The sequence below is a fragment of the Rhea pennata genome, chromosome 18 (assembly GCF_028389875.1).
Source record: "Rhea pennata isolate bPtePen1 chromosome 18, bPtePen1.pri, whole genome shotgun sequence".
Classification (NCBI taxonomy): Eukaryota; Metazoa; Chordata; class Aves; order Rheiformes; family Rheidae; genus Rhea; species Rhea pennata.
The window spans coordinates 3,029,113-3,042,912 of NC_084680.1; the positions used below are offsets into that span (position 1 = coordinate 3,029,113).

General features: G+C 50.3%; 1 protein-coding gene across 1 annotated transcript; it reads right to left on the reverse strand.

Annotated features, from left to right (window-relative positions):
* Positions 1 to 12,824: 12,824 nt before the first annotated feature.
* On the reverse strand, positions 12,825 to 13,714 carry TMEM203 (transmembrane protein 203). Its single transcript, XM_062590980.1, has one exon. It carries the CDS (start codon positions 13,587 to 13,589, stop codon positions 13,179 to 13,181), a length of 411 nt encoding a protein of 136 aa, XP_062446964.1. The 5' UTR covers positions 13,590 to 13,714; the 3' UTR covers positions 12,825 to 13,178.
* Positions 13,715 to 13,800: the final 86 nt, after the last annotated feature.

Here is a 13,800-nt window from a genome sequence, read left to right on the forward strand (position 1 = left end):
TCTTGATAGAAAGTTTTATTAAAATGAGAGGGAAAATCACATTAGAATAGGAGAGAGGGCCTTGCAAGACGGATTTCAGCAAAGCTTGCTGGGCCAGGAGAGACATAAATTGCCCTCCTGCCAAGAAAGCTAGGACATCTTCATGTGGAGAGAAACATGGCCTGGCACTTAGTACCTGGGACCCCAGTCATCACTTCTCCTTGTACAACCCACCTTCAAGGTGTTCCTGGGCCTGGTGTAGCCAAGGTCCCCACAGACATGGGCACCTGGGAACACAGTGAAATGGGAGGGAGTAGAGGAGGGCTGCTGATCCCGTGGCCCCTCAGCAGAGCCAGTCAGCCTCCTGTGACTTCTGTTCCTTGGTATGCATTCAAAGCTCATCTCTGAGCTGGTCCTGGTCGCAGCATGTCACATTGGCAGCTTCTGCACCCCAGTTTATCCTGCACCTAGCTCTCTCAGCTTGGGCCTGGAAGGACTCATGGAGGTAGGCAATCAGCTCCTTCCAGGTGAGACAGCAGAGCTGCTTCTTACTCATTCTGCCCACAGATAAGAAGCTGCCAGTGTTATTATAAGGCTGAGTACTTTGGAAAGACCCAGCTTCCAGCCACCTCATCTCAGCTAAATCAAACACCGAGATGCCAGACGGGAAATGCACCCTGGGGAACCCACATTGCGCAGCATGACCTTCCCACAGCACCTTTCCCTGAAGTAGTGGATGGCCAGGCAGGGACAGCAGTAAGTCCCACTCTGTGCACTGAAACTGAAGTACCACCTGGTGGAGGTGGGGGCTGAGCAGTCCCCTGTGTACTTTCAGTCTCAGGATATATATGCCTGCAGTTCAGACTAAGCAGGGCCCAGGCCCATGTCATCGGATCAGGGTTCAAAATCCACATCAGTCACTCTTTCTATGACAGTCCCCTTTACACTGGTACATGCTGCTGGTGAGGCAATAGCCTAGAACTCAGACAGCTGCCACCACTCCTGCATTGCCACCTCCACCCACCAAATAACCTTTGGATTCACCTACTTCATTAGATGGGGATGATAAAGTGTTTGCTACCTTCTGAGATCTGGAAATTCCCAGCTGGAATTCCCAGTGGCTTGGACAGACCCTTCCTGAGTGAAGGAGACTTGTCCTTATGCAGGACACAGGGGCACTGACAACCCCTTAATCCCTCTTGGACACACATGTGGCCATGCTGCAGCCGGACAGCTTGCTACCTGGGTGGCACAGGCAGCCATTCAATCCTCCAGCTCCTGCCTCTGAGCCTAGGCTGAATATCTGATAAGTTCATTTCTCCTGATTCTTCCTTAATAAATATTAAGTTCCAGAGGTTATGTGATAATATCTTAACTGCATCCTGCATCATAAGGACAGGTAATGATTTCCCAGCTGGGAGGGAGCTGTAGTTTCCTCAGCTCACAGTGGCTCTGCTTATCTCAGGTGGATTGCTGAGCATAAGGCAACAGGCTTTTCTCAGAGGTGGTGCTTTGCTTTGGCAAACCTGTTTTAGCAACCCTAGCTCTGCCACCAGGAAAGGCCCTTTTCCACACGAGCACAAGGGTGGGGGAAGGTAGGACATTGCAGGATCTAAGCTGACCTGACACTGAATTGTCACAGTGCATGGCAGGGTCTCAGCCCCTGGGCTGCCTAAAGCTAGGGGCAGGCGAGAGTACCCTGAGTCTATATTCAACCTGTGAGCCCAGATTTTATCCATGCAGGTGAGGGCACGGGAAGCTTGTCCCAGTAGGGAACGGGGATGCAGCTAGGGCCACATATGAAATGCAGAGTTTTGCAATGCTCTCAGGTCTGCTAGCAGCACTGCAGCCTCTGAGAGTGGAGGACCCCTCATGAATGTGATGAGTGGGACAGTACACTCAGGTAGGCTGAGATAGATGCTATCTTATAGGGACATATGTCCGTCCAAGGTGCTTGCACAGATCCAGCCCCAGGTCTCCCAAGGAACTGTGCTCAATCTGAGGGTACCTTAGAGCAGCCATGGTTGCTCTGGAACTTCAGGAGCACTTGTCCACTCATTTCCAGGGACCTTGTCCTAGCAAGGATAGCAGGATCAAATTCAGCCATGCTTCTGAAATGGGTGCAGCTCAGGTGGCTCACAGATGAAGGCGAGCTGGTGAGAGCAAGCCAGGGACACCACCAAGCAGAGCATCGCAGCTGCTCCTGACAATGCTTTAGTTATCATAAAAACAGTGGTTGTGATGCACCATTTCCTCTTAACGTGGGCAGCTGTGTCTGTTCCCTGCACAGCAGCCCTGTGCCTTTTCCCCATGATGCAGCTCGGCCATAAAGTTGAGTGAGACTGTGATACAATTCCCACACATCAGAGCTCTTCGTCTGCCTTCCTGGGCCCCAAATGCGAGCCTTCCTCTTCAGAGAAAATGCAGATGTGCGAAAGCAGGAGAACCAGTTTCACTAGCACTTTCCCTGAGCAAACAGCCAGCCTGGGAGCTGAAAGCCCAGCTGGGCCTGGGGCAGAGCTGCTGGATGGGGCTGTACCAAGACGAGGGCACACAACACCGCAGTGATCTGGGCGGATGAATGGTTCGAGGAAGTACTCAGATAGGGGGAGATCCTTCATCTGCTGTAGCTATCTTTTTGTCCTGCCCTGCTATAGGACAAGGTCAGTCCTGTTGGATCTAGCTAGCCCCTCCCTGAAACCCAGTGAGAGCTGCAGGGCTCCAAGCAACCCAGCGTATAAGGAGACCAAGAATCTCCATTTTCCTAGCATGATCTTTCCTAGCATGATCTTTCCTGATGTTCACAAATGCCCACAGGCACCACAGACTGCTGGTAAACAAGGATTCATAGAGTGATGGAAGCCAGACAACGTTTTGCTGGGAGAGGTAGTATTATCTTAAACAGACTAATTAAAAAGTCTGATTAAAGATACTACTACTTTTTCTTATGCTAGATATTCTTGAGCCAGGTCACAAGTAATGGCTTTACTTTGTTGACAAAATCCTTCTTGCAAAACTTTAAGGCTGGATAGTTGCCATGGAATAATAGCAGCAGGAGAAGGCACTGTAAGCCACGAATGAAAGTGCTCTGAGTAGGCTAAGTGGAAGGCTCACTGGAGACCGTCTTCCCAAACCCGCCCACCCCATGTTCCCAGCATGTGGCATTGCTCACAGCCCCTGTTGCACATGTGCCTTCTCCCTTTGTGGGCTTCCTTTCTCCATGCCTGTAGGCAAGTACCTGCAGAAGCCACTTGATAAGCTAATTACTTAAATACCTTAACATTTAGAATCATAGAATCAGTAAGGTTGGAAGGGACCTCTGGAGATCATCTAGTCCAACCTGGATGATTTACCTCCTCCTGCAGAGAAGGCTAAGCACCAGGTCCCTTCTTGTTTCACCTTTGCACTCCAGGACAGAGAACACTGTCTCTTCTCTTACTATCTGTGTTTTTCCCATGTACAGCACCCTGCATTTTCTTTCAGGGTAACACTGCTCCTGCTTCGCTCTGGTAAAGGGCCTATACCACATCTTCATGCTACATTCAGTCAGGCCTGGGATTTTACCGATAACCCCACCCAAAGGTATGTTTGTCTGTTAAAATGTGGCTGGGTCTTGGAGTGACCCAGCACCCAAGCACAGAGTATCACTGGGCCCGGGAGAGTCAAAGGGTGTCTGGCCTGCAGGAATTACCCCCACCCCTCATGCGGCGTCCCTCAGAGCCTCCTGTCCAACTTTGGACAAGACCCAGCTTTGTTTGCCTTTGGGGATGTGTTCAGATGACAGACAAATACGCTATGCCCTCTACTTGGAAAACCACTAGAAGTCCCATTTTTCTGACTGCAAGTTGACAAATCTGCTAATGAAAAGCATGGCTAGAGTACATACACACGCCTATTTGATGTACTTTAACATATATGTCTTTGTTCTCAGCACTCAAAGTGGTTCTCTGAGGCCCAAAAGGGAGTTGCCAAGCTGATGCAGTTACTTTGCGGTTCAAAGCACAGCCTTTACTGTCAGTCGTTAAAATGACTGCTGTTTGTGAGATGAGATCACCTCAACTACAAATGACTTTTCTTGGCCTTCCCAAAGGAAAATGCTCTGACTCAAGGTAGAACAGAAGTCTCTCATTTCCCCACCATTTTGGTACCATATGGTCACTCCAGCTCTAAAGAGGCTGGGGGGTAGTGGAGGCCTGGCAGTGGCTTGATACTGGCCCTCCACAGGTCAATGTAAGCTGCATCACTTGTTCCTTCTTCTTTCCCCTTTCAGCAAGCAGAAACACCCCTGAGACTCACTGCAGCTCCCACCTGGCAAGGAGCAGGTCCAGGCTCCTCTCCCTTCACTACTGTGTTTGCAGTAGCCTGATTCTTGTAAGACTGATGGAGCTGGGAACATTTAAAGCTAGATGAGTCTGGAACTGGCCCCTAGTGCCTGCCACACAGTTGAGACACCCTGTGTCTTTCCCCTTCCTTGCAAACAGCAACAAGGTCCTTGGTGGAGGAGAATGTCCTGTGCAGTGGTTCAGATTTGCCCCAGGCCACCTGAGCTGGGTTTTGCAGAAGCCCAGCATGATGAGCAAGCTGTGCTGGACAGTTTGGTGATCTGCTCAAAGAATCAGGTGAATGGTCACCTTTTTCAGTCCCTCTGGTGCTCCATTCACCCCACATTCATGCTTGTGGAACTTGCAGAGCAATGACTTGTCTGTTCCACAGCATGAGCTCTGAGTCTTGGCACCATCACTGGAGCCTGACCAGGAGAAACACCCACTGTTTTCTGTCCCTCATTAGCACCAATGTCATTGTCCCTTCACTTTTGAGTCCTGGAAAACTGCAAAGCCTTGTCATCTGTCTCTCCCTGTACCCCCAGCACTGTTGCAGTGAGTACCATGGGGGTGACTGGGGTTTCCAAAGAGCAGTCCCAGCCTCTGTGCGGATTTCTGGGGCAACCTAGGACAAATCCACCTTTCTCTGCATCCATCCTCTGTCAGAAGGACATGCTTACTGAAGGTGATGTGCAGTTACGTAAGATGGCTGTGCTCCTCCTCTCACTCTGCACCACATGTTCATGACAGCCTTAAGACCCAACTAAAATTAGGCCTTTTACTTCCCTAGGCACTGAGCAAACACAGGCAAGGGGCCAGCCCAAGCTTTCAGGATTTTTTTGATGGAAGTAACAGTTTCTGAAACCTGCTCAGAGCTGAGGAGTGCTCAGGGTAGGAAGAGAAGCCCGCCAAAGTGGAGATATGGGAAAGCCAGACCCAGCACAGGCTGGGACACTCTAGAGAAGTTCTGTGGGTGGGGAGATGTTTGGTAGTTCTCTTCTTAACTCCCTGACACAGCACCTGAGCAATGCAGGAAGAGGCCCTTGACCTGTACACTGCAAAGGGAGTTGGAAAGCAAGTGCAGGCCCTAATGTGAAATGAGTGACAACTACCAGTCATGATAGAAGCAAAAGCCAACACTCCTAAGTATGAAACAGGACTGTGACCTGTCTCAAGAGCCCTTTGGAAGCACTCAATATTTTAGCAGGTTTTTAGTCTCCTTTTAAGAATTTGAGGTAGGAACAGGTTGACCAACTACCTATCTTCATCCCCTGGCCCCTTGATCCCTTCCACACAGACTTTTGGGTGGTCAGCAACTGCTCCTTGATTAGAGTTTACAGGACTTGGCTTTAGTTTTTGTGCGGTACCGAAAGTCCATGAATGACAGAAATGCTGTAGGGACAGCACTGGTCATCAGGTCTCAGAGTCTCAGCTCTCAAGACATGGCTGTAGCACCAATGTTCTTGCTTGGTCTGGACACCCCACACTTGCTAGCACTGAGCTTTGCCCTGTGAATGGTACCCCCTCAGCCATGCTCTTCTTGTGCTTCCACATTTTTTTTTCCTCGAACGCAGTGGGTGGAAGTGTGGCTGCTGTTCTCACAGCCTTGCACTCATATGGGGGCTTGTGCTTCCACCATGACTTGCACCAGCCTTGGCAAGCCAGGACACTGCTGTAACTGCTACACCAGAGTCCCTCCAGAGATGTCAGGGCCTGTTTCTGACTGGGGGGGCATTCACTGCAATATAACAAAAGCTAAAGCCATCACTGCACTGAACAGATTGTGCAGTCCCCAACCTCTGCCCATGTAAAGATGACAGGGGAGATGGAGTCCCTAAGACCATCTACCCCTGCTATCTCCTTTAGGAGATTTCATGCCCCTTGCGTTGTACTGGACCATGGCCCTTCTTGTGTGTGAAGCATGGCTGAGCCATCCCAAGGCTGGGCTCTGCTCCAGAGTTGCAGTATGGACATAACTGCATTAGCTTGGTCTGCCTCCATGCTAGATAGTCCTCCCAGCAGGTGTTGCACACTTGTCCCACTCCCCACAGGCCTTCATGCCACAGCCCTGGATGTGTGTGTGCAACACATTTCCTAGGTTTCACATCAGGAAAGTGCAGCTGTGGCAGGCCATGATGAGGTGGAAGGTTTTTCTTAGATCCCTTACAGCAGCTGTGTGCACAGGGGCTCTGAGTGTGTGCACGCAGATTTCAAGAAGCAACAGACACCTGCTGGCATGGGTACCAATGCCTGCTCACGAGCCATTTGGTGGCACTAAGCCCCTCTGCCTCAGCTCTGCCTCTGCCTGTTGCCTATCCTAGATATGACAACTAGGGCAGTGGCTGTGTGGCATATCCTAGGGAGTCACAACTCTGGCAGTAAAGCACAGACTCCACCATCCGCACATCCAAATCTCTCTTCAAGAGTTGCTCCTGTTGTTGCAGCCTCAAGGCAGTGGGACACATGGAGATGGGTGATGGGCTTCAGAGGGGCCAGTACTGTCCCTCTGGTCACGGTGATGATGGTTTAATACCTCCAATTCCCTGGACAGGGCTAGGAGAAGTCCAGGCTGTGCTCTTCCACCACTGCCCCACCAAGGGGGTCTAGACCAGCACAGGTCTATAGCACCTACATGGGTGCGTGGCAGGCGGGGAAGGGAAGCACCATTGAGCCGTGCAGCTCCCCTCATCGTGTCTCCAGGCCCCAAGCTACGGGCTGGGACTGTGCTGGGGCACTTCCCTAAGATACATACACTCTTAGCTAAGCTGCTGCAGTCTGGTTTGGGAAGAGCCCAGCTGGCAGCAACATCTGACTTGCCCGTCCACAGCAACAAAATCAACCCAGAGGCTAGATCTTTATCTTTGGCAGAGTCTATTCCTGCACATAGAAGAGTTTGTCAGCCCAGGGCTTGAGGAGCCTTCCTCCCCAAGCCAGGGACAGCCAGGGACTCTGTGGCTTGTACTAAGCAGGGGCTGTTACCTTCTGGTACCCAGGGACAGGGTGTCAGTCACCACAAGCGACATGGGAGCCTGTGGCAGCTCACGGAGCAGGCAGGGTGAGGCAGGAGATGCAGAGCACGTGGGGTCAGTGCAGACCTCTTGCCCATGCCATTAGCCCTGCTGCCCTGGCCCCACACCAGGCTGGAAATGCAATTGGAAGGGGGTGCCCAGCTCCCCAACCCATTTGAGTGTCATGATCATCAGGGGTGACATCCCAGGATACACCTGACCTACCCTAGCTTTGGGACACTCATCTTTAGCCTTAAAAAACATTTTACTTTCCCACTGTACAAACGTGTAGTAACACTTTACTTTTCCTCGCATACCTGGGTAAAGCCTACTCCAGCTTTACAGCCCTTCACCTATGTTATTTACAGAGGGCTCTGCCCGGGCCCTTGGATCACTATCCAGATGGTTTTCACTGGAGGGGATGTCCGCAGAAAGGAGCAGCTTTTGTGGCTGGCCGGCATCTCCCCGGCTCCAGGCAGGATTGCTGGGATGGCACGTTGCTGGGGCAGAAGGGACACAGAGGCCCCAAGAAGTTTTGTAGTGGGACTTGGTCTCCCTGGGAACAGAGGGAAAATTGACTCCTCTGCACAAGGAGTCCTGAGAGAGAGGCAGGACTGGGTCCATGCTGCAATGCAAACCTTGGTACCCCCAGCCGCACACGCAGCCTTCACACCCCTGTTGAGCTTGGCACTCTATGTGCCGCAGTTCAGGCATGTGCCACTCGTGTCCCCCAGAAACACTTGGGAGTGTGCCTTACCTTGGGCAAGCAGAGCTGGAAACGCCGGCTCCTGGCTGTCCCCAAAGATAGCCACAAATTGCTGGAGCAGCTGCCGGAAAGCTCAGCAGCTGGCAGCCCTGAGCTGAATGCAGGTGAGTGTGGCACTGACCCCCTGTGTCCCAGTGAGTGGTGGCATCCAGCCAGCACTGGGCACCACACCCCTGTGACATGACTGTTTGTAAGGCTGGGTCTTGGCTTCTGCTCTGACAGTCTCTGGCAAGTCAAGCCGTGGCTCAGCATCAAGAAATTGCCCCTGCTCCTCTGCAAAGCATTGTACGTAGGCTGAAAGATGAGTGTTTGTTTGATATTGAGGGGGGTGAAGAGGTTGCCCTGTTTTTGATTTAATTATTTTGGTGCCTGGGGAGCTTTGGGAGAGTCTAAAAGTCGTCCCCAAAGCAGCTCTACCAGTGTCAACTCCTGAGTCAGAGGCTTTGCTGCTCCTTCTGCTCCCTGCTGTTCATTTCAACCATCACCTACCGCATCCTCCCTCCTCTGCTGCTCCAATTCTTCGTGCCCTTCAGCAGACAATGGCAATCCCACCAGATCATCCCAGCCTCGCTTCCCTCCAACCCCCTATTGCAGACAGGCCTTACTCTGCCAGCTCTCTCTCTCCCCAGGCCCACACAAGTGACTCTCTAGCTGGTGATGATGCAGTGTCTGCAGCTTGTGCACTCAGAGTGACTTGTCACATTGTGGGCACACCTGCAGCATGGGGACACCGACAGCAGCGATGAAGTCATGGTGGCCTGTGGTGGAAGAAGGTGAGGAGCAGCCAGCTGCCCCCCTTCCCAATGATGTGTCCTTGATTTGCTTTAGCTAGACCAAAGTGGAAAAGGTGCTGGCTCCCAGGAGACAGACTGGACGAGTTTTTGGGGACATTACAGAAGCACCCAGATCATGCTGAAGCCTTGAAAATACGGTGAAGCAGGAGCTGAGGAGCTAGTACTTGGGTCCCAGCGCCACCTAAGGGTGCACAAGGACTAAGACAAATGGGTGATCCTACACTGTGCTTTCCACCCCAGACCCTGATGCCAGCCCAGGACAGGCCATTTAGTGTCACTGGGCCAGAGCTGAAGCCAGTTGTGGCCTGAACAGAGGCTAGCGGGGAATCAAGCTGCACCACACATCAGGGACTAAGCCCCAGTTCAGCCAAGCTTGGACTAAGTCTTTCAGTGTCAGCTCTGGGATCCTTCTGGACCAGACCACTTTCAGTCACAACCTGGATGAACCAAAATCAGTGTGAAAGGACAATCAACATCACCTATGAGAAATTTCCTCCCAATGCCCATTAGCCTTCTAGGGAGAAAAGGAAGGTGATCCCTTGTTTCATGATCATCAGAGCACCCCACAGGGCTGGGGGCAATCAGCCCCCTGATCATGCTCCTGCCATGCCTCAAATCTGTGCGAAGTGACTGAGATACTCCTGCTCACAGCATCACTGCCATTGTCACGTCAGGCTGGCTCAGTCTCTTCCTAGAAACTCTCAGCCTCACCCAATTTCTGGAAAAGACCAGGTCTAAGCCATCACAGTGGCCTCTCCATCTGTCCACTGCTGCTCAGCTAATGAAGACTGGATGTGCTGGAGAGCCTCAATTAAACTCAATGAGACTCAGCAGGGCAGGGATCTCAGCAGGCATCTTGGCTGTGGCAGGGTCTCAGGGACAGCCAGCCACTAGCTGTCCCCAGGATGCCACCTCCCTTAGTGCACAGGGGAAGGTAAGGGGTCGTAAGAAGACCTGGCTGGGGCGGAGGAGCAGTAGACCTGCCTCTCCCACTAGCCAAAAGTGCTTTCTCAGCATGCAAACACATTGCTGGTACTTTGGGTGCAGCTGCTCCCGGATGGGCTTCCTAGGGCTCAGATTCGCCCTATTCTGCCTGGCCACGCAGCTCCACTTGGCACCAGATTTATCAGCATGTTTCTTTATTAGCAGCACAGCAGAGAGCAAGAGTAACTTTGTACTGTGCCAAAACAGCAGCCAAAACCCATACTGACTGCTCCTTTACATATACTGAATCAGTTCCTTCTGCTGTCCAAGTTTTGTAATACTGTATTTATTCCTAGAGTTCTTATCTGGTGGTTACCACCCTATCTGGGATAGGTACATCTCTTGAATGCTTTCAAACTGGTTTATTATGTTGTGCAGACAGAGCCTGCAGTCCCTGGCAGTGCTTGTGTTCGGTTTGTGGCGTGTCTCCTTGCTGCAGAATTTGAAATTTCCCGCTCTGCACATCCCCACACAGCCTCCAGAGGCACTGTGCAGGGCTGCTGGCAGACACCTAGGGTGGCAGTCTTGGACCTATCTCTTCATCACTCACACATTAAATCTACTGACACTTCAGTGCCCATAAGTGACCATATTTTTCAGGGTGTCTTTCTTTTTTTTAAGTATTTTGACACCAAATTTTTGCATTTTTTTCCACCTATATTGGTATTGCTTTAGCTCAAAGGGAGTAAGGATGTGGGGAACCAAGCTATGTTAACTCTGCTTCTCTCAGAATGACTTGTTTACAGCTAGTCTAGCCACTTATTTTCTGAACCTGTCAGTTTGCTTGCTATCTACTCAGAGCTAATGTTGGGAAATGAACCACTTCACTTTGGTGTCAGAAGAATGATTAAGTACAGGAATAAACAAATGTGAAGGAAAGCTACCTTTTCCTTGGGAAGCTTCCCTGGAGAGTTTGTCTCCTGTGGACAGTAAGTATCTTGAGAACAAAACAGTCTGTCAGTCATGGAATAGAAAGGCAGCTCTTTCTTCTGTGGCTCAAAAGCACTAGGCTCTTTTGGAGCCTAAAGCATCTATCTGAAATGAATAATTGTTGCTAAAGCAGGTAAGTGGCTTTTCACATTTTCAGCACAACATTTTCAAGTCTTTGCCTAGATTCAGCATCCGTCAGTTTATCTCCAATGGCTGCAGCAGAAAAGTAAAAGAATCTATAGGGTTACTGGACTATGACAACAAATTGTTTGAAATTATGTGCTTTGCTGCTCCTTGCTCTCCTGGGCCCTATCACCTCTAAGGCTCTGCCTAGATCTGCTCACAAAGACTAAGAACAGGCCATCCTACTCCAACTCAAGAGCGGCCTCTAGGGAAGGGTTATTTATCACTAACTTTTCCTCCAAGTTCCTTTCTGTGCAAAAATTTTCTTGCTCCACATGGTGTGCAAAGGAGACTCTGACCTGCAAGTCAGACCACAGACCCCCCTAGACACACCTGGCATTTCCTCAGGCTTCAGCAAGCTTTGAAGCCCACAGCTCTTGCCACTTAACACCACAGCAGTGTTTTAGGTGCTCCTTGTGCAGGAGTCATAAGGTAGTTTGTAACAAAGCTCTTTTTCACAGGACTATAGTTTGTTGTTGTTGTTTCCAGAAAAAAAAAAAAAAAAAAAAAAAAGAACAGATCTCTCACTGTTGAGAGCTTTTTCAACAGAGAACCTGCTAAGGGAATATCCCATGAGATCTGCTCTGAACTCACAGCCACAAGTATCTAAAATCAGTAAACTTGGGAAATAGGTCTTTTCTTACCTGTGTGCTTCCAAAATGCTAAAAGCAAATACAAGTTACACAAGAGGCTAGGTAATTACAGATTTTCTAGATTTCAGATACGAAGGTAGAAAAAAATCTGCTTTACGCAATTTGAGAAGCACCTGACTGTTAGATTGTGATAAAGTCCCACACCGTGGCAATTCTCAACTTTCTTTTTTTTTTTTTTTTTAATGCATGCTCTGCTAGTTACATCCCATCTCATCTCCTAAATTCAGGTGATGTATGCAGCCATTCTCCATTTCAAGATCTTATCTGCATGAAATATAACCTGAGAGCTGCAGAGAACACGTGATGACACCTGCAGTTAGGTGACACCTGCAGATGGGGCAAAGACAGGGATGGGTCACAGAGCACTGCTGAGGTTGGAAGGGAAGCCCACAACTGCTGGGAAGTGTTTCTTGCAGTCATCATCATAGTACAGAGGTCTCTAAAATCCAGCTTCTAAAGGAGAACAGTCCTCTAGACCTGGGCACCAAAGTAATGTTTGTTGTCCCATATATAGATAAGGAGTCTATAGTCCTGAACAACCTCACGGTAGGAGCGAAATGACACTAAAGTGTCTTTTGCATTGGCAGTTCTTTATGAAACTCGCATTAACTTCCTGATTAACTCCCCTAGAGCGATGAAATTACCCTCATTTAAGGTGGGTTATTTCTAGATATTTGAGGAGAGCATTTCACCCAAAAGCTGTGATTCAATGAAAATCCATCTTCAGAAGCACCATCAATGTTCATGCTTCTATCCCTATGCTTTGCCCTCCCAACACCCTTGTAACTATATTTGGGGAATGGATCTGAAACGCAAAGAAAAAAAATACATTTCTGTTCAAAAAAAATTTTTAAAAAAGGAAGACAAAAGGAAGAGCCCCCTCTGGCTCATAGCACAACCCCATGAAAAATCTCGTTAGCACACTGAAGGCATGAAGTATTGCTCAGGGAAGTGAGGCGAAAAAAATGGGAAGTGAGGCGAAAAACTAGTATTGCTGCTGAAGAAAACACATTGTTAAAATCATGACCTCAGATTGCTCGAGGCAAGCAAGATAACAGCTTCTTTGTTTAAGGCCAGAAGCAATCTGAGGTTTATAAGAACATCTACAACAAAACAACTAACCTCCAAATAATTATTCTTCTCTGGGCAGCAGTTTTAAGTACATAAACTTTCAAGGGGAAAAAAAGAGTTCTATAAATAAAAACTACACTATCCGTACCTTTTTATTTTAAATTAACTGGCATGTCAAACAGTGCTTGCACGTCAGGATATATCAACATTTACATCAAGAGCTGAGTGAACCTGAAATCAATGACACTGTATAAAAAGGTATTTTGAAGAAATGCTAATTATATAACGTAATAACCTGGTTGATTACACACCATTGCTCTCGTAACACCAGACCTGCATAACCTAGCAACGCCTATCACTCTGTACAAAAACAAAAAGAGGGCAAAAGCCCAGCGTGGCTGGCTGTGTTAGAGCTCAGGGCTCCCTGGTGGCTCAGGCGCAGCTCTGTCCAGGGTAACAGGCAGTCATTGGGAGCCTTTCCCTTGGTATCAGTTCACCCGGCAGGCTCGGATCATGAGCAGCTGGAGGAGGATGAAGACAGGCGACATGATAAGTCCATACCAGAGCTCCCGCGTGTGCTCCACCAGCTTCTGACAGAGGAGCATCTCAAAAACAAACTTCAGGCTCAGGATGGTGAGGATCCAGAAGAGCCGCAGCACAGCCAGGCGCTTCTCCCCGTCCTGGAAGAGCCGCACGGAGACGATGGTGGTGAAGTAAGTGCTGAGGCCATCGGCGGCGAAGAAGGGCGTGAACACGGCCCACCAGGAGAGCGTCGAGGCCTCGCTGTCCACCTTCAGGACGAGGAGCACGGAGAAGACCAGCAGAGCCAGGACGTGCAGGAAGATCTCGAAGGTGGCGAAGCCCAGCCACTGCACCAGCTCACGCAGGGAGAACAGCATCTTCCCGGGGTCCGGCCCGGCCCGCGGCCGCCGCGGGGGCGCGGGCCCGGCCCAGGGCGCCGCCGTCAGCGCCTCATGCCCTCAGCACCCCCCGGCCCCGGCCCCCGCGCCCGGCGCCGCCCCTCAGGTCGCGCCAGCCCCGGCAGCGGCGGCGGCTGATGACGTCGGCGGAAGCGGCGGGCGCGCGGCAGGTCGCGGCGGCTCTGGCGGC